The sequence below is a fragment of the Cervus elaphus genome, chromosome 14 (assembly GCF_910594005.1).
Source record: "Cervus elaphus chromosome 14, mCerEla1.1, whole genome shotgun sequence".
In the NCBI taxonomy this organism is placed as follows: Eukaryota; Metazoa; Chordata; class Mammalia; order Artiodactyla; family Cervidae; genus Cervus; species Cervus elaphus.
This window is the reverse complement of record NC_057828.1, coordinates 72508563-72529942: the sequence shown is the minus strand read 5'-3', so window position 1 is coordinate 72529942 and position 21380 is coordinate 72508563. Positions and strand designations below refer to the sequence as shown.

The 21380-nt window shown below is 38.0% G+C and overlaps 1 protein-coding gene across 2 annotated transcripts in view; it reads left to right on the top strand.

Annotated features, from left to right (window-relative positions):
- Positions 1 to 21380, top strand: part of DTL (denticleless E3 ubiquitin protein ligase homolog) — a 50239-nt gene that overhangs the window by 2585 nt on the left and 26274 nt on the right. For both annotated transcript variants that reach the window (XM_043922975.1, XM_043922974.1), the window contains exons 2-9: positions 4788 to 4913; positions 5705 to 5803; positions 8689 to 8750; positions 8836 to 8956; positions 16226 to 16291; positions 17649 to 17761; positions 19005 to 19078; positions 21151 to 21254. In XM_043922975.1, coding sequence (XP_043778910.1) covers positions 4788 to 4913; positions 5705 to 5803; positions 8689 to 8750; positions 8836 to 8956; positions 16226 to 16291; positions 17649 to 17761; positions 19005 to 19078; positions 21151 to 21254 — 765 coding nt within the window. The remainder of the gene's footprint in view (positions 1 to 4787; positions 4914 to 5704; positions 5804 to 8688; positions 8751 to 8835; positions 8957 to 16225; positions 16292 to 17648; positions 17762 to 19004; positions 19079 to 21150; positions 21255 to 21380) is intronic.

Below are 21380 nucleotides of genomic sequence, written 5' to 3'. Positions count from 1 at the left end.
TGAAAGCTGATTACTCTTCTGTGTATTTTTTAATTGATATCTTGAAGTTTTCGTCAAAAGTTTAAACAGGTGCAAAGGATATATCATTTCTGACAATATTGTGTTTACCTTCTTAAATGAAAATGCTGCCTCAGTCTTTAAAATGTGTCTAATAGACTATAAATACTATAGTAATGATTTAATAATCACATCAACCATTTTTTAAAGTATAAATTGCTAGATAGTCTACACAGTTGTTTTTTTCCTTTGAATATATCTCCACTTCATTTCTCCCACAGATTTGTCCTAATGTATTTGACTTTAAGTTTGAAAAGTCATTTTTTTGATCACCTTATCTTACTCTGTGTAAAAAACTATATTAATGTAGTTTTAGAACAGAGGCTTTTAAGGACTGCCTCTCTGTCTGTAGATGGATATTTGTGAACTCTGCAACATAACTAATTATTGTATTCATATTATTCTTTTAATGGTCTTTAATGGCTTGTTTACAATGATATCTGCCCTTAAGGTAATACCCCCAGGAGTAATGACTAAATCTGAGTTGAATTTCTATGCCTCCTTTGTATTCCTTCAGGTTATTTCTGTGAACCTGCAGAACTAGATTTCTGTGAGATTATATCAGGCTAAGATGTCTTCTCCAAATGACATTTTTTATATCACCAAAAGTAAGAATTGAGAGTACTCTAAAATATGAGTGAGTTTCTTAATTATTTAGACAGTTCTCTAGATTGTAACTTCATTGTTTCCTCCAATGATTACTGTTTGGTTCTCAATAACTGTATACTAAATGAATGTTTTATATATTTAAAATATGTTAACCTACATAGCAAAATGGTAAAACAAAACCCTGTAGATGGTTTACTATTTTAGGACCATAGTACACACCAGGTCTCTGACCCAAGCACAGTAAGCTTTCCCTCCACTCTGAATTTCTTCCTCTCATATATTCAGTGAATACTTACTCTCCTTTCAAAACTCGTGTTTGATTTCATCTTCTTTAAAGAATTCCAGACTCTACCTACTACTACTATTCAGGGCTTAAAATTGCTGTAATAAACTTTAAGATACTATGACTTGTTGCTGTTAACATTTTAGAATCCCAGAATTTCAATGCTGGAAAGGAAAGAGAGAGTATAAGAACTAATATTTACTTGTGAATATGTTAGTGGCATGAACCTAACAGAAACAGAAGATACTAAGAAGAGGTGGCAGAAATACACAGAAGAACTGTACAAAAAAGATCTTCATGACTCAGATAATCACGATGGTGTAATCACTCACCTAGAGCCAGATATCCTGGAATGTGAAGTCAAGTGGGCCTGAGGAAGCATCACTACAAACAAAGCTAGTGGAGGTGGTGGAATTCCAGTTGAGCTATTTCAAATCCTAAAAGATGATGAAAGCTGTGAAAGTGCTGCACTCAATATGCCAGTAAAGTTGGAAAACTCAGCAGTGGCCACAGGACTGGAAAAGGTCAGTTTTCATTTCAATCCCAAAGAAAGGCAATGCCAAAGAATGCTCAAACTATCACACAGTTGCACTCATCTCACATGCTAGCAAAGTAATGCTCAAAATTCTCCAAGCCAGGATTCAACAGTACGTGAACCATGAACTTCCAGATGCTCAAGCTGGATTTAGAAAAGGCAGAGGGACCAGAGGTCAAATCCATTGGATCCATTGGATCAACATCCATTGGATGATCCAACATCCATTGGATCATCGAAAAAGCGAAAGAGTTCCAGAAAAACATCTACTTCTGCTTTATTGACTATGCCAAAGCCTTTGACTGTGTGGATCACAACAGACTGTGGAAAATTCTTCAAGAGATGGGAATACCAGACCACCTGACCTGCCTCCTGAGAAATCTGTATGCAGGTCAAGAAGCAAGTTAGAACTGGACATGGAACAACAGACTGGTTCCAAACAGGGAAAGGAGTATGTCAAGGCTGCAAATTGTCACCCTGCTTATTTAACTTATATGCAGAGTATATCATGAGAAATGCTGGACTGGATAAAGCACAAGCTGGAATCAGGATTGCCAGGAGAAATATTAGTAACCTCAGATAAGCAGATGACACCACCCTTATGGCAGAAAGCGAAGAACTACCACAGAGCCTCTTGATGAAAGTGAAAGAGGAGAGTCAAAAAGGTGGCTTTAAAGCTCAACATTCAGAAAACTAAGATCATGGCATCTGGTCCCATCACTTCATGGCAAATTGATGGGGAAACAGTGACAGTCTTTATTTTTGGGGGCTCCAAAATCACTGCAGATGGTGATTGCAGCTATGAAATTAAAAGATGCTTGCTCCTTGGAAGAAAAGTTATGACCAACTTAGACAGCATATTAAAAAGCAGAGACATTACTTTGCCAACAAAGGTCCATCTGATCAAGGCTAAGGTTTTTCCAGTAGTCATGTATGGATGTGAGAGTTGGACTATAAAGAAAGCTGAGCACCGAAGAATTGATGCTTTTGAACTGTGGTGTTGGAGAAGACTCTTGAGAGTCCCTTGGACTGCAAGGAGATCCAACCAGTCAATCCTAAAATAAATCAGTCCTGAATATTCATTGGAATGCCTGATGCTGAAGCTGAAACTCCAATACTTTGGCCACTTGATGCAAAGAACTGACTCATTTGAAAAGACCCTGATGCTGGGAAAGATTGAAGGCAGGAATAGAAGGGATGACAGAAGATGAGATGGTTGGATGGCATCACCGACTCAATGCACTTGAGTTTGAGTAAACTCCGGGAGATGGTGATGGACAGGGAGGCTTGGCGTGCTACAGTCTATGGGGTCACAAAGAGTCGGACACAACTGAGCGACTGAACTGAACTGATGTTAGTGGCTATGGTAGGTGCCTTGACATTGTGGATTGGCCAAAAAGTTCATTTGGAGTTTTCCACACCACCTTACCAGAAACCCAAACGAACTTTTTGGCCAACCTAATACATTATATCCTTTGACTCCAACCATTGGATTATGTGTGATGTTGTTAGTAACTTAAGTTTGCAATAATGATTTAGAACTCTAAAAACATAGAATTTTACTTGATAAGAATGGCTGTCTTCTGGTCAACCACTTGTAAAGGAATGAAACTAGAACACTTTCTAACACCATACACAAAAATAAACTCAAAATGGATTAAAGATCTAAATGTAAGACCAGAAACTATAAAACTCCTAGAGGAGAATATAGGCAAAACACTCTCCAACATAAATCACAGCAAAATCCTCTATGACCTACCTCCCAGAATATTGGAAATAAAAGCAAAAATAAACAAATGGGCCCTAATGAAACTTAAAAGCTTTTGCACAACAAAGGAAACCATAAACAAGGTGAAAAGACAGCCTTCAGAATGGGAGAAAATAATAGCAAATGAAGCAACAGACAAAGGATTAATCTCAAAAATATACAAGCAACTCCTGCAGCTCAATTCCAGAAAAATAAATGACCCAATCAAAAAATGGGCCAAAGAACTAAACAGACATTTCTCCAAAGAACACATACAGATGGCTAACAAACACATGAAAAGATGCTCAACATCACTCATTATCAGAGAAATGCAAATCAAAACCACAATGAGGTACCATTACACGCCAGTCAGGATGGCTGCTATCCAAAAGTCTACAAGCAATAAATGCTGGAGAGGGTGTGGAGAAAAGGGAACCCTCTTACACTGTTGGTGGGAATGCAAACTAGTACAGCCACTATGGAGAACAGTGTGGAGATTTCTTAAAAAACTGGAAATAGAACTGCCCTAGGACCCAGCAATCCCACTCCTGGGCATACACACCGAGGAAACCAGATCGGAAAGAGACACGTGTACCCCAATGTTCATCACAGCGGTGTTTATAATAGCCAGGACATGGAAGCAACCTAGATACCCATCAGCAGATGAATGGATAAGAAAGCTGTGGTACATATACACCATGGAATATTACTCAGCCGTTAAAAAGAATTCATTTGAATCAGTTCTAATGAGATGGATGAAACTGGAGCCCATTATACAGAGTGAAGTAAGCCAGAAAGAAAAACACCAATACAGTATACTAACGCATATATATGGAATTTAGAAAGATGGTAACAATAACCCTATATGCAAGACAGAAAAAGAGACACAGATGTATAGAACAGACTTTTGGACTCTATGAGAGAAGGCGCTGGTGGGATGATCTGAGAGAATAGCATCGAAACATGTATATTATCAAGTGTGAAACAGATCACAGTCCAGGTTGGATGCATGAGACAAGTGCTCAGGGCTGGTGCCCTGGGATGACCCAGAGGGATGGGATGGGGGTTCAGGATGGGGAACACATGTAAATCCATGGCTGATTCATGTCAATGTATGACAAAACCCACTACAATATTGTAAAGTAATTAGCCTCCAACTAATAAAAATAAATGGAAAAAAAAAAAAAGAATGGCTATCTTAATGGTTGTGGTAGTCTTTGTGGTTATTTTTCGTGGTTGTCACCAAAGGATGAGGGAAGGGGTAACATACAAAGGCCACTGGTGTCTTGCCCTCTTATATACGTTAGCAAGAGGCTTCATTTAAGATGGTAAGCCCACAGCTGTATCTCACCGGAAGTTGAGAATGCTCTTTCCTTTTTTCCTTAGGACCACTTAGGAAAATCCCTGAAACTGTATTCCAGAGGGCCATTTATAGTGAATAGATCTATAGTAAAGTATATGAAACTTTTAAAAATGAATTTTTACCTCTGCATTTGTTAGAAGTACTGAAATGTGATGATATATTGGAATCTATAAGGAATTTTGTCTTCCTTTAGGATGGTCTTCACAGTACCCGCTACAGTCCCTGCTCACTGGCTATCAGTGCAACTATAATGATGAGCATACTTCTTATGGAGAAACAGGAACCCCAGTTCCTCCTTTTGGATGCACCTTCTCTTCCAGTAAGAGAATTACTGAATAAGTGAGGCTTGGTCAGAAATGATCTGGTTCACTCTTTAGAGGGAAAATATCCTAGGCTGTCTCTCTTTTAACAAAAAGTAAATTAGATGGTAGAGTTTTTCTCTCTCCTCTCTTCTCATTTATAAAATATACTTTTCTTAATCTCTGTGCATAGTTATATATTTCTGCTAAAGCATGAGATTCTTATAGCATCATTTTTAGTTTGTTTGTTTTTATCTGATATCAGGAAAGGGTTACAAAGTTTCAGCCATCATTTTGATCTCATTGAATCTATCGCTTCTGCAGTGCATTGGGGAGCATATTCACAGAAGTAGAAGTACTTGTCCCTGATGTTAAAGTTTAAGAGAGGAAAAGTTGAGGAAAAAGGATATTAATTTAATAGGGTCAGCCTGCTGGAGGCCTATATCATATGCTCCCATCCTTTTTTTTTTTTTTTTTTGCCATTGGCCAGTACCACTCTTGTTTTGTTCAGGTATCACTCTTGATTCAGCTCTCCTTTAAATAAGAGATTATCTGAAGATAGGTGTTTTTTAATCACTTACTAAATTAGATATTATGGCAAATTTTAAGCCATTTTTAACTCAGAAAAACCTCTACCATACCAGATGCTATATGGGTAGAATTGTCTTGCCTTTTTCCAAACAGGTTCTTTGTGTTTACCTTGTAGTTTTCAATTAATGTATATTATGTTGTATATATATGTATATATGGCTTTAAACTCAGCTTTAACATTTTTTCTTACTCTTTATTTTATTCTTTATTTCTTATGTAGCTCCCAATATGGAGCATATACTAGCAGTTGCCAATGAAGAAGGCTTTGTTAGGTTATATAACACAGAATCACAAACCAGTAGAAAGAAGTGCATCAAAGGTAAGTCAAGATCTAAAATATTCATTTTAATATTTTTAATTCATAAAGCTTCAAGGAAATTAGGCTTCCCGCGTAGCTCAGTAGGTAAAGAATTTGCCTGAAATGCAGGAAACCTAGGTTCGATTCCTGGGTTGGGAAGATAACCTGGAGAAGGAAATGGCAACCCACTCCAGTATTGTTGTCTGGAGAACCCCATGGACAGAGGTGCCTGGCAGGCTACAGTCCAAGGGGTCGCAAGAGTCAGACACGACTTAGTGACTAAACCACCAGCACAAGGAAATTACTATTTGAATAAATTCTCAGTGATACTCACTTCTGATTAAGTTTGTCTAGGGACCAGACTGAAAGTAAATGGTGGACTGCCTTTCTGTCAATAACTGTTAACTACAGCAAAATCTTTACTGAGAGTTAAGAAAAGTACATTTTAGGATTAAAAGCAATTTTTCTTTTAAAAAGTTAAATTTTTTTATACTTAATGTGGGAAAACATTGCTTTAAAATATTTATATTGAACAGGTATCTTTTATGCATAAGGCAAGGTTCTGCTGACCTTAAAGAGGTGCTAACTTGGGAAAGACTAGAGATTTCTTCAAGAAGATTGGAGATATCAAGAGAACATCTCATGCAAGGATAGACATGATAAAGGACAGATATGGTGAGGACCTAAGGGAAGCGGAAGAGATTAAGAAGAGGGGGTTAGAATGCACAAAACTATACAAAAAAGGTCTTAATAACCCAGATAATCACAGTGGTATGGTCACTCACCTGGAGCTGGACATCCTGGAGTGTGAAGTCAAGTGGACCTTAGGAAGCATCACTGTGAATAAAGCTAGTGGAGGTAACAGAATTCCAGCTGAGCTATTTCACATCCTAAAAGATGATGCTGTTAAAGTGCTACACTCAATGTGTCAGCAAATTTGGAAAACTCAGCAGTGGCCACAGGACTGGAAAAGGTCACTTTCCATTCTAATCACTAAGAAGGTCAGTGCTAAAGAATGTTCATATTACCATACAACTGTGCTCATTTTGTATGCTAGCAAGGTTATGCTCAAAATCCTTCCAGGTAGGCTTCAGCAGTACATGAACTGAAAACTTCCAGAGGTACTAGCTGTGTTCAGAAAAATCAGAGGAACCAGAGATCAAATTGCCAACTTTGGTTGGATCATGGAAAAAGCAAGGAAGTTCCAGTAAAACATCTACTTCTGCTTCATTGACTATGTTAAAGCTTTTGAGTTGTGGATCACAACAAACTGGAAAATTCTAAGAGACAGGAGTACTGGACCACTTATCAGACCAGGAGGTAAGACCTGACTGGTTCAAAATTGGGGCAGGAATATGACAAGGCTGTATATTGTTACCCTGCTTATTTTACTTATATGTGGAGTGTGTCGTGTGAAATGCCATGCTAGATAAATCACAAGCTGCAGTCAAGATTCCCAGGAGAATAGCGACAACCTCAGGGATGCAGATGATACCACTCTGACGGCAGAAAGTGAAGAGGAACTAACGAGCCTCTTGATAAGGGTGAAAGAGGAGAATGACAAAACTGGCTTAAAACTCAACATTCTAAGAACTAAGATCATGGCATCCATTCCTACCACTTCATGGCAAATAGAAGGATAAAAAGTGGAAGGAGTGATAGATTTTCTTTCCTTGGATTCTAGAATCACTGAGGACAGTGACTGCAGCCATGAAATTAAAAGATGCTTGTTCCTTGGAAGGAAAGCTGTGACCATGCTAGATAGCATATTAAAAAGCAGAGACATCACTTTGCTGACAAAGGTCCATATAATCAAAGCTATGGTTTTACCAGTAGTCATGTATGGATGTGAGAGTTGGACCATAAAGAAAGCTGAGCAAAGAACTGGTGCTTTCAGATTGTGGTGCTGGAGAAGACTCTTGAGAGTCCCTTGGACTACAGGGAGATGAAACCAGTCCTGAAGAAAATCAACCCTGAGTATTCATTGGAAGGACTGTTGCTAAAACTGAAACTTCAATCCTTTGGCCGCCTGATGCGAAAAGCCAACTCATTGGAAAAGACCCTGATGATAGGGAAGATTGAGAGCAAGAGGAGAAGAGGGTGGCAGAGGATGAAATGGTTAGATAGCATCACTGACTGAATGGACATGAATTTGAGCATGGAAACTCTGGGAAATGGTGGAAAACAGAGGAGCCTGGAATGCTACAGTCCTTGGGGTTGCAGAGTCAGACATGACATAGTAACTGAACAGCAATAACAACAAAGTTAGGTGTTGAAAAAAAACTCGAAAAAAGGCTTTAGATGATGTAGATGAAATACAAAGAAAACACCACAAGGGTCACAGAAAGCTCTCATCTAGTAAAGTAGGTGAGGGAAATTTTTCATGAAGGATGGACATTTAAGGTGGACTGTGGTATTTTAGACCAGTGGAGGTGGAATTGGACACTCCAAGTAGAGGGAAAAGCATTCGCAAAGGCCTCAAGATAGGAAAGCGTCAGAAGTGATGTGGATAGAGGGAGTGATGCAGTTTGATTGGAATAAGGTACATAGAGAACAGTGAGAGATACGGCCAACGTGAGCAGAGCTTTGAATGTTATAAACTTTGAATGTCTATAAAGTAGTTTAGACTCCTTTCAGAGAGCATGATGAAAGTTTTTTAGAATGTTTCACAAATACTCTGTTTTAGAGAATATATCCCCTCATGGAAAGCAATTTGATATCAAATGGTAGTTTTATGAGATAGTGAAGGGAATGCATAAAGTGAATCCACAAATTCTCTTTGGCTCATAGACCTTACTGTACTGACCACTGATGTTTTTACTACAGTTTTTAAGCCATTTAAATTGTTGGTGTGGCTACCACAGAATACAGTTAGACATTTCACATTCACCATTTTCTTCGTTTAGAGTGGATGGCTCACTGGAATGCTGTCTTTGACCTGGCCTGGGTCCCTGGTGAATTTAAGCTTGTAAGTAACTTTCATTTTGGGGGGAATCTGAGTAAACACTGGTAAAGGGTTGTTTTATTAAGTTATGATACCTTATTTCTGGAAGGTTACAGCAGCAGGTGATCAGACAGCCAAATTTTGGGATGTAAATGCTGGCGAGCTGATTGGAACTTGCAAAGGTCATCAGTGTAGCCTCAAGTCAGTTGCCTTTTCTAAGTTTGAGAAAGGTAAGTATGTGCTTATCCTCTTTCATGTACTTAACCTCTTTCATGGTGAAGTAATAAGCTGCATTTTTTGTACCTGTCAGATTTGCACCTTTCCCTACATAGATGATGGAGATTCTTAAGATGACCTGGAAACCTCAATGAAATCGAGTTGGATTTTAGTCCTATTCTAATGGATATTGCCTCTAACTTGTCCCTAAAAGTCAAGCATCTTCAGATAATTTTTTTCTATAATCTTACAGATGAGATAAAAATTTACAAATAGCCACAATACCTCCATTTTTACCTATTACTCAAAATTAATCTTTCTAAATGTATTTAACTATTATAATGGGGAAGGAAGGTTTAAGGAGAGCTGTAATACAGAATAGTACTGTAGTAGCCAGGGAGAAACTTAGCAGGGGTGTCTGAATTAGCTCTTAATTGCTGTTTTCCTGTTTTTTCTCCTTTGTTTCTCACTAAATGAGAGTGAGACAACAAACATTCACCTCAAAGAAGTGGCTGATATGATCCATCTGACTTTAGTCTCATAATAATAGAAATAAACATTTTAGTCTCCTTTATCATTAAAAATTATTCTGTTTTTTAAAGGAATATTTCACCTGAGCATTCAGGAGTACTAAACCAAGTGTGGAACTGGTTTGAACTTTAAAAATAAATCAGTTGGTTGCTATTGAGACTGGACCCATGAAGAGGAAATACATGACATAGTTTTTATATCTGTATAACTTTTCCCTAGCACATCTATTTTGTAAAGTTAGATATGCTTGTGTTCTAGTTTACTACACTTGTGTCAGAGTTCATTCTGAGTTTGTGAAAATAATTTAAGGTCGTGAAAATGTATTAATTCTTAAGGTAAATTTGTTTTAGTTCAGTTCAGTCGCTCAGTTGTGTCCAACTCTTTGCGGCCCCATGAACCGCAGCACGCCAGGCCTCCCTGTCCATCACCAACTCCCGGAGTCCACCCAAACCCATGTCCACTGAGTCGGTGATGCCATCCAACCATCTCATCCCCTGTCGCCCCCTTCTCTTGCCCTCAGTCTTTCCCAATATCAGGGTTTTTTCCAATGAGTTGGCTCTTCACATCAGGTGGCCAAAGTATTACTTTCAGCATCGTCCTTCCACTGAATATTCAAGGTTGATTTCCTTTAGGATTGAATGGTTTGATCTCCTCATGAGCATACAAATGAGGTGTGATGTGCATGCACAAAACAACAGCAACAAATGAAAAAAGCAAAACTGAGGAGCATGTAAATGCTTGGTGGATTTTCTTGGTTTTTGAGGGGTTGTAGTCAACATGGTAGAAAAGATCATGATCAAGTTCTTTCAGCCCTACGTGAAGTGAAGTGAAGTTGCTCAGTCATGTCCAACTCTTTGCAACCCCATGGACTGTAGCCTACCAGGATCCTCAGTCCATGGGGTTTTCCAGGCAAGAATACTGGAGTGGGTTGCCATTTCCTTCTCCAATCATGCCCTACATAAGCAGGATACAAATAACCTGTTAGGACATAGTTATATTAATACTAGTGTAATTTGCCTTCTCTAAGTAGCTACCACCTTAAAACCTGGAAATGTTTTCATTTCTAATTGTCAGTTACTCCCAGATGTGCTTTTATGTGGTCCAAGGGGTGCTAGAACTACTGGTGGGTAACTAAAAGTGATTATAAAGATATTTCTATTACCCCCCTACATTATCTTTGAATTTGTACCTTCTTTCTCATTCTTCATTCTGCAATTTAAGACCAGTCTTTCTTCCTAGGGTACTGGATCTCAACCCTGACTCATTAGTCACCTGGAAAGGTTTTTGGTTTGTTTTTTTATTGACATTTACAATGTTGTGTTAATTTCTGCTGTATAGCAGTATGACTCAGTTACACACATTAGGGAGCTTTTTTAAAATACCAATTAAGTGTGAATCTCTTGAAGGTGGGCCAGGCATCTATTTTGTTAAAATTCCTCAAGGGATTCCAGCGTGCTGCTAATGTTGAGAAGCATTCTTGATCCTCCCCCAAGACCATATGCCATCACTTATGTCTCCACAGTTTTCCTTTTCTTAGCTCTTCCTGGGAAAAGTGCAAGCATATCTGTGGCCTGTCCCTAAAAGAACATCTTAACCTTGAATTCTCCTTTAGCTATCACCCTTTCTTTTTTTTTTCCCCTGGTTTTTTTTTTTTTTTTTTTTTCATTTATTTTTATTAGTTGGAGGCTAATTACTTTACAATATTGTAGTGGGTTTTGTCATACATTGACATGAATCAGCCATGGAGTTACATGTGTTCCCCATCCCGATCCCCCCTCCCACCTCCCTCTCCACCCGATTCCTCTGGGTCTTCCCAGTGCACCAGGCCCGAGCACTTATCTCATGCATCCAGCCTGGGCTGGTGATCTGTTTCACTATAGATAATATACACGTTTCGATGCTGTTCTCTCGAAACATCCCACCCTCGCCTTCTCCCACAGAGTCCAAAAGTCTGTTCTATACATCTGTGTCTCTTTTTCTGTTTTGCATATAGGGTTATCGTTACCATCTTCTAAATTCCATATATATGTGTTAGTATGCTGTAATGGTCTTTATCTTTCTGGCTTACTTCACTCTGTATAATGGGCTCCAGTTTCATCCATCTCATTAGAACTGATTCAAATGAATTCTTTTTAATGGCTGACTAATATTCCATGGTGTATATGTACCACAGCTTCCTTATCCATTCATCTGCTGATGGGCATCTAGGTTGCTTCCATGTCCTGGCTATTATAAACAGTGCTGCGATGAACATTGGGGTGCACGTGTCTCTTTCAGATCTGGTTTCCTCGGTGTGTATGCCCAGGAGTGGGATTGCTATGTCATATGGCAGTTCTAATTCCAGTTTTTTAAGAAATCTCCACACTGTTCTCCATAGCGGCTGTACTAGTTTGCATTCCCACCAACAGTGTAAGAGGGTTCCCTTTTCTCCACACCCTCTCCAGCATTTATTGCTTGTAGACTTTTGGATAGCAGCCATCCTGACTGGCGTGTAATGGTACCTCATTGTGGTTTTGATTTGCATTTCTCTGATAATGAGTGATGTTGAGCATCTTTTCATGTGTTTGTTAGCCATCTGTATGTGTTCTTTGGAGAAATGTCTGTTTAGTTCTTTGGCCCATTTTTTGATTGGGTCATTTATTTTTCTGGAATTGAGCTGCAGGAGTTGCTTGTATATTTTTGAGATTAATCCTTTGTCTGTTGCTTCATTTGCTATTATTTTCTCCCATTCTGAAGGCTGTCTTTTCACCTTGCTTATAGTTTCCTTTGTTGTGCAAAAGCTTTTAAGTTTCATTAGGTCCCATTTGTTTATTTTTGCTTTTATTTCCAATATTCTGGGAGGTGGGTCATAGAGGATCCTGCTGTGATTCATGTTGGAGAGTGTTTTGCCTATGTTCTCCTCTAGGAGTTTTATAGTTTCTGGTCTTACATTTAGATCTTTAATCCATTTTGAGTTTATTTTTGTGTATGGTATCACCCTTTCTTATTTCCTTGTCTCTTCTAAGTTTCTTAAGAGTAATCAAAATTGGGTTAAACGTCTTCATCTCAATTTAGTTCAGTTTGGTTTTGTTTTCCATTCCCAGCTCTCTTCCTGAAATCAGCCTGCTTTCTACTTGGTCAATATTTGGTACATTTGGCCTTTCATTTTAAACCTCATGAAAATTTTTTTCTTCCTTGGAACGTGTGATATCACTGCCTCTGGTTCTCAGTATTTCTGTGTGTTGCATCATAATTACTTGTGTGAACTTTTGCTTCTTTACCTAACTTGAAGTGTTGGCATGGCTCCTTTCAGTCTGTACCTTCCCCCTGGACAGTCTCATCCATTGCAGTTTTGTTTTTTGCTCTACTTACACTGAACCAGATTATATTTCCAACTTTCACTTTTCTGCTAGGACTTCAAGTTCAGCATATCTGAAACTGAACTCATGATTTACCCCAATCTGGGAAGTTTTCTGCCATTTATTTTTTGAAATTTTTTTTTGCCCTGTTTTCTCTCCTAGAACTCCACAATTACTCATGTACTAGACTTTTTGAAATTGTCTCATGAATCCTTGAAGCTTTATTCATCTTTTTCAATTTTCTTAAATGAGATATAATTAACATACCATAAAATTCACCCATTTAATGTGTATGTTTCAGTGATTTTTAATTTTTTGTAGAGTTCAGTCATCACCACAGTCCAAGTTTAGAACAGTTTCATCAGCCCAAAAAGAAAACAGAACCATTAATAGTACTTTCCATCTTCCCCAGCCTTACACAGCCTACTTTCTTTCTGTCTCTGTAGATTTGCCTATTATGCCTTCATGTAAATGGAACCATACAATACGTTGTTGGCTTCTGTCACTTAGCATAATGTTCAATCTTAGTTTTCTCTCTTCCTCGGATGGAATGATTTCTGTTGATTTGTCTTCAAGTTCATAGACTTTTTCCTCTGTTCCCTCCATTCTACTCTTAGGCCTATCCATTGAATTTTATCATTTCAGAAGTTGTGGGTGGTGGTTCTAAAATCTCCATTTGTTTTGGTAAGTTCTGTTTGTTTCTCTGCTGAGATTTCTCATCATTTTCATTGATTGTCTCTTTATTTCACTTGATGTAGTTATATCTATTTTACAACCAGACCTAATAAATCAATATCTGGGTTGTCTTGAGGTAGACCTCTGTTGATTTCTTTTCTCTTGAGAAGGACTCATTTTCCTGGCTCTTTATATGGCAAATAATTTAAGATTGTACCCTGGGCTTTGGGAATGGTATGTTGGACTCTGGATTCTGTTATGTTGCTCAGAAAAGAGTTGGTGCACAGTTGCACTCATCTCACACACTAGTAAAGTGATGCTTAAAATTCTCCAAGCCAGGCTTCAGCAGTACGTGAACCGTGAACTTCCAGATGCTCAAGCTGGTTTTAGAAAAGGCAGAGGAACCAAAGATCAAATTGCCAACATCTGCTGGATCATCGAAAAAGCAAAAGAGTTCCAGAAAAACATCTATTTCTGCTTTATTGACTATGCCAAAGCCTTGACTGTCTGGATCACAACAGACTGTGGGAAATTCTTTAAGAGATGGGAATACCAGGCCACCTGACCTGCCTCTTGAGAAATCTGTATGCAGGTCAGGAAGCAACAGTTAAAACTGGACATGGAACAACAGACTGGTTCCAAATAGGGAAAGGAGTATGTCAAGGCTGCATATTGTCACCTGCTTATTTAACTTATATGCAGAGTATATCATGAGAAATGCTGAACTGGATGAAGCACAAGCTGGATTCGAGATTGCCGAGAGAAATGTCAATAACCTCACATATGCAGATGATACCACCCTTATGGCAGAAAGCGAAGAACTACAGAGCCTCTTGATGAAAATGAAAGAGGAGAGTGAAAAAGTTGGCTTAAAGCTCAACATTCAGAAAACTAAGATCATGGCATCTGGTCCCATCACTTCATGGCAAATTGATGGGGAAACAGTGGCTGACTTTTGGGGGCTCCAAAATCACTGCAGATGGTGATTGCAGCCATGAAATTAAAAGACGCTTACTCCGTGGAAGGAAAGTTATGACCAACTTAGACAGCATATTAAAAAGCAGAGACATTACTTTACAAATTACAAAGGTCATTTACAAATTACATTACAAAGGTCCATATAGTCAAGGCTATGGTATTTCCAGTGGTCATGTACAGATGTGAGAGTTGGACTATAAAGAGAGCTGAGCGCCGAAGAATTGATGCTTTTGAACTGTGGTGTTGGAGAAGACTCTTGAGAGTCCCTTGGACTGCAAGGAGATCCAACCAGTCCATCCTAAAGGAGATCAGTTCTGGGTGTTCATTGGAAGGACTGATGTTGAAGCTGAAATTCCAATATTTTGGCCACCTGATGTGAAGAGCTGACTCATTGGAAAAGACCCTGATGCTGGGAAAGATTGAGGGCAAGAGGAGAAGGGGACAACAGAGGATGAGATGGTTGGATGGCATCACTGACTCAATGGACATGGGTTTGGGTGGACTTTGGGAGTTGGTGATGGACAGGGAGGCCTGGGGTCACAGAGTCGGACACGACTGAGCAACTGAATTGATTGATTGATTTCAAACTGCATGGTCAAACCTGTAGGAAAGCAGTTAGTTCAGAAGATCAGATCTCAGTTCAGTTCTTACTGCTCATGCGTACACGGTTCAGGAGTCAGCCAGAGACGTGCACTAAGTATAAACACAGTATTAGGGTTTCCCATTCTCTGCCCTCTCCAGGGTTCCCTGCTGCTTCTTACAGCTCGCTTTGCCCCACTCTCCTTTTCCTAATTCCTCTAGCTCGAAAGGTGGTCTTTCTATTGGCACTTTAGCTGCCTGGTCCTGATGGTACAACTCTGGCTGCCCTCAAGGTAAAACCACAAAAAACTAGTAACTTACCGTAGGCCAGTCACTTGCTTCAGTGGTTGACTTCCTTCCAAAAATTGTGTGTTTTTGTTCAGTGTCTGTAGGGCCCTCAAGTAGTTTTTGTATTTTGACCTGAGCACTTACTAAATTAATCAGTCTACATTAGCTGCCAATTAATGCAGGTGGATTAACTTGATAAGTGCTCACTCATACAGGAAGCATCATTTTTTTGTTTAATTTTAAAGAGGAAAGCATGACAGGTAAATTGGAGTTCCTCTGTGTTTCTTCCTCCAATGTCACTGTCCTTTTTCCATCCCCAGAAGCAACTCCTTTCACAAATTTTATATTGATCTAGTTTATAATTTTATACTGAGAATACAGCTTGGAATTTCGGAGTGTGGGCTGCAGATGTATACCACCAAAAATAATCTTTGCAAGTTACTTATCCTCCCTATGCCTTAATTTGCTCATCTGTAAAATGGGGGTAATAATTCTCACTGAGGTGTTTTTTTAAAAGGATCATCTGTTAAAAAAAGGATAGTGTCTAGAACTTAGTAAGGACTCAGTATATTTTGGTTATTGCTTATTTATCATTATTCTTACTACAACTTTAGTATATAATATAGTATTTCATGTGGTTTTAGGAAAACTTACAGAGGTTTATTCTATCAAGTTTTTGCTCAATGTAAGCATTTTGAGTTCTAATACTTTCCCTTCACAGCTTTGTTTTCTCTTACTTGTGTTGAGCTATATATTTTATCATTTTTAGTCTCCAGTGCCAATTACAGTACCTAGCATATAATAGATACCCTTAGAACCTTATTAATAAATTGAAATACATGTGTCATTGACTGGCTTTGTTAACTTGTTGATAAACTATGTATGTGTCTACAGCTGTCTTCTGTACAGGCGGTAGAGATGGCAACATTATGGTCTGGGATACCAGGTGCAACAAAAAAGGTAATCCAGTTCCACTTTAATTTTGACAAATGTGGTATTGCTCCATAATAATTTTGAATGAAGGAATTGATGATTTCACCTGTCTACCACCAGGGGGCACAGGTTCATAATCCCTAATTCTTCTCTGGTTCTCAGGTTTTTAGTTCTCTCAAGTATTACCCTCCATATTTACCTTATGAACTATAATGCCATTTATCTAAGTTATTAATGGAATTGCAATTGTTAGTACATGATCTTTCATTTTAATTTTAAAAATTTGAGGACTTTAAAGAATTGGATTAAATTAAATTTAATTATACTCACATTGCCCCCTGATGCCTTAAGCAGAAAGCAGTGATCATATCAGAAAAAGAAATCACAACCCACTCCAGTATTTTGTCTGGGAAAGCCCATGGATAGAGAAGCCGGATGGGCTAGAGTACATGGAGTCGCAAAAGAGTCAGATATGCCTTAGCAACTGAACAACAACAAATTATTGTCTCCCTGCTTATATCATTTTTTAAAAAAATTATTTGCACTTTTTTAGAGTTTTTTTTAGACTTTTTTAGAGCAGCTTTAGATACACAGCAAAATTGAGCAGAATGTACAGAGTTCTCTGTGTGGATATACCCCCTGTCCTCACAGTCTCTCCCACTGTCAACATCTTGCACCAGAGTTGGACATGTGTTACAACTGGTGAACCTACACTGATACACCATTTTCACCCAGTGTCCATATGTACTTACTTAACATTTTGGTTCACTGTTGGTATTATACATGCTCTTAGTTTTGACAAATGTATAACTGGCATGGGACTGCCATTACAGTATCATACAGAGTAGTTTCTCTGCCCTAAAAATCCTCTGTGCTCCACCTAGTCATCATACCCTCCCTCCTAAACCCTGGCTATCACTGATCTTTTATACCATCTCCATGGTGTTGCCTTTATCAGAAGGTCATATGATTGGAACCCTAGAGTATATATAGCCTTTTCAGATTGCCTTCTCTTACCTAGTAAAATATATTTAAGGTCTGTTCATGACTTGGTAGCTCATTTTCTTTTTTTTAGTATGGAATGATATATCGTTGTCTACTTATACCACACTTTGATTCATACATTCGCCTACTGAAGGACATCTTGGTTGCTTCCAGATTTGGGCAGTTAAGAATAAAGCTGCTATAAATATCCATGTGCTTATTTCCTTTTTATATATTATAATCTCACACGAGATTATAGTACAGTGACCCTGCTGGCTTCTAATTTTTTACTAATTTAAAACAATATAATTTTGAGATCTTATGTATAAATGTTATAGTCAGCATAGGAATAAATTTCTGAACCCTAAACCAATTATGTTCTGAAAAAAATATTTTTCAGATGGATTTTACAGGCAAGTGAACCAAATCAGTGGAGCTCATAATACCTTAGACAAGCAAACCCCTTCAAAACCTAAGAAGAAACAGAATTCCAAAGGGCTTGCTCCTTCTGTGGTAAGGTTTTATAGCTGTGTACATGTGTGCAGATCTTGACAGCATCATAAGAGTCTCATTTTGGGGAATTTGTTGGGCATAAAATGAGAGTGATTCAGCTAGTGAGTGAAAGCCTTTATTTCCTCTTGATATTAGTAGTTTATTGTTTAATACTCGTTCAGTACCTACAGTACTGATTCTCAAACTCTAGGGTGCAGCGGAGTCACTTGGGAAATATGTTAAAAATTCAGTTTCCTGAAACTCATCCCTAGAGATCTCCATGCATGCACATCATCTACAGTAGAATAACTCATTAGGAGAGGGAGACGTGTGGTTTAAAAAGCATATTAAGTACCACAGTACCATATTCTGTAGGACAAAGGAATCCCTGTTGTTTTCATAATACAAAACTGCAGAACAGATGTGAGTTTTTTATGTTGTTTTTAAAAAAAAAAAAAATACTTGGCAAAAGATTTCAAAATATTTTGAGAAACATTGGGAAAAATACAAGTACCTGTTTAGCATTTTACAGTCAAAGTTCAAACAGTGCCCATAATATAGCTTTTTTCTTTAAAAAAAAAAATTATCAGTGTTTCTTAATTTATTTTTCCAGTATTCCTGGTCTGTAGGGTCTAAGTTAATATTTTGGGGATGTGTGGTTGCTAAAACATTAGGACTTAAATTACATTGGCCTGAATGGAAACTGACAGGGTTAGTATATAGTCTTTGGAGGCCAGATGAAGTTAAAATGAGTAACTTTTCAGACGTTTCATCAGATTCTGGGGCCAAGAAAACTTAACATAGATTAGGAGGTAAAACTCCACTAGCTCCTTTAAATTTTTCAGAGCATCTTTTATCTATAATTCTTAAGACACTCCTATATGATAACCTGGAAAGATGTCAGCATTTTATAGATGAAACATGCACAAGTTAAATGAGTTTCCTAAGGATACACAGTAGGAATGATTTTAAATATAGCCAGTAGATTTAGGTACTAAAATATTGTGTTAATCACCAGTTTTTTTTTCTTGAATGCAAGTCAGAGTGTTCATAGTATGATATAAATTAATGTTTTGGTCATTTTCTTGCTAAAATTACTTGTTGATCTGCAGTATATGTTTGACTGGGATTGGAGGGGAAAGATTTAGTCTAGTTCAATTTAGGGGATAAAGACATCATTTTAGTGTCTTGGTCTCTTAATAGTGAAGATTGTTACACCCCAAGTAGGATTTCCTTCTTTTTTTTTTCTTCCTTGTGCTATTAGGATTTCCAGCAGAGTGTTACTGTGGTCCTCTTTCAAGATGAGAACACATTAGTCTCAGCAGGAGCCGTGGATGGGTAAGAAGAGTCTTTATTTCTTGGTTCTTTTGATGAGCTGTCTTTCCTGAACTGTGATGGAGAAGTCATCTAGTCCCATTATAATTTAATGTGTGTGCTTTTAACTTTCAACATAGTACCCAGCTGAGAAGAAGAACTCTAGATCACAATGGAAAATATCTAGTTATTAGGACTCTTGCTCAAATAATTAAATAATTGTCACAGCACATTGTCTAGCATGTAGGAGCAGCATTGGCACCTGCTGCTGCTGTTACAGAGAAGCTTGATGAGTAACTTGCTTGTGTGTGCCGCATAATTTAATCAATGGTTTCCCATTGTATATAAAAGATGTTTATATTATAGTGTAGTCTATTGTGTGTAAGATAGCATTGTGTCTAAAAAAGTCAATGTACAGATCTTAATTTAAAAGTATTTTATTGCTGGAAAATGCCAAAACAATTACAATAATAACATCAAAGATCACTGATCACAGATCACTATAGCAAAAATAATAATGATGAAAAATTGAAGCATTAGGAGAACTACCAAAATGTGACAGAGACGTGAAATGAGAAGATGCTGGTGGGAAAATGCACTTATAGACTTCCCACAACCTTCAATTTGTGAAAAAATGGAATATCTGCAAAGCACAGTGAAACGAGATATGCCTATATTTTGGGTTTTATCTTCTCTAGTTTCAGTTCAATTCAGTCACTCAGTCGTGTCCGACTCTTTGCAACCCCATGAACCGCAGCACGCCAGGCCTCCCTATCCATCACCAACTCCCAGAGTCCATCCAAGCCCATGTCCATTGAGTCAGTGATGCTATCCAGCCATCTCATCCTCTGTTGTCCCCTTCTCCTCTTGCCCTCAATCTTTCCCAGCATCAGGGTCTTTTCCAATGAGTCAGCTCTTCACATCAGGTTGCCAAATTATTGGAGTTTCAGCTTCAACATCAGTTCTTCCAATGAACACCCAGGACTGATCTCCTTTAGGATGGACTGGTTGGATCTCCTTGCAGTCCAAGGGACTCTCAAGAGTCTTCTCCAGTACCACAGTTCAAAAGCATCAATTCTTCTGCACTCAGCTTTCTTAGTATCCTAAAAGACGGAACCTGATTCTGAGCATGTAGTTGGCATTTCAGGGAGTACTCTAACTAGATTCATGTTAAGGCCTAAGGACTTTCACATACTTTCTATTCATGATTGGTCTAAATTTTTGGCTTCCATATGAGTTTGTGATACTAATTGATTTTTTACTTTGTTGAAATTTAAGTTCATTGAGTATAGGGACTCTTTCTTTTTAAAATATTCTTCTTTGCCCCCTTTTTGCCCATTATATCTCCCAAGATATCCCTTCCTTCAAAAAGTTTAATTTAAAAATATGATGGCTTAATAAACTTAAGATTTCTGTTGTGTTTTCTAAACACTAAAACTCTTCTGTGGACCAAATTCTCAGGCACAAATGAAGGATTATCTAAAGGTTATTAGTTATATTTGTAAATGGCTTTCTTTGTGAAAGCTTTCTTTCCAAGGAATACTGCCCTTTTATAACCAAGCTTGTGTTTTCAAGTTGTCTACAAAGTAGATCTCGAAAATTAGGAGAATTATCCCAATAGTTGAAATGTAAAAATACTCTTCTTTCACAGGAAAAGTTGTTTAGACTGGATTTCTTAAAGAGTTAATGTATAGAGATACAACCGTAGGGACACAGTTTTGTACTTAATGATGTCAAAGGTTACAAGCGGAATGTTAAAGGCTTAGGAAGTGTTGTTTTTCTTTCCCTGAAAACAATGAAACAATGACTGTCGGCACTCAACCTCCGTCTTCCTTTTCCGCTCTCTCGAAGTAAACTCACGGCAACCCATCTGTGGGTCAGAACACATCTGTTTCCGTTCTGCTGGATTTGTTAGCCTGACATTGTAGACAAGAGTATGAGATAGTTCAATCTGTTTCCCAATGAAATATCCTCACTGTAGCTGGTTGATGTGCCAGAGGAATTAGATTAAATTCATTTCACATTCAAACGTAGTTGAAACTGATTGGTGTTGGAAAAGGACTACAAAATGACTATTTCTTCACCTTGATTTTTAGCATAATCAAAATATGGGATTTACGTAAGAATTATACTGCTTATCGACAGGAACCCATAGCATCCAAGTCTTTCCTGTACCCAGGTAGCAGCACTCGAAAACTAGGTAAGCCTTTGTATTCTGTAGGACCCTTTGGAGGGCTTTTTTGGATATGTAAGTTTTGTCAAAATTTTAAAATAAATATCAAGCTAGTTTTCAGCAACTGTTATTCTCAGTTGACTTGAGAAACTA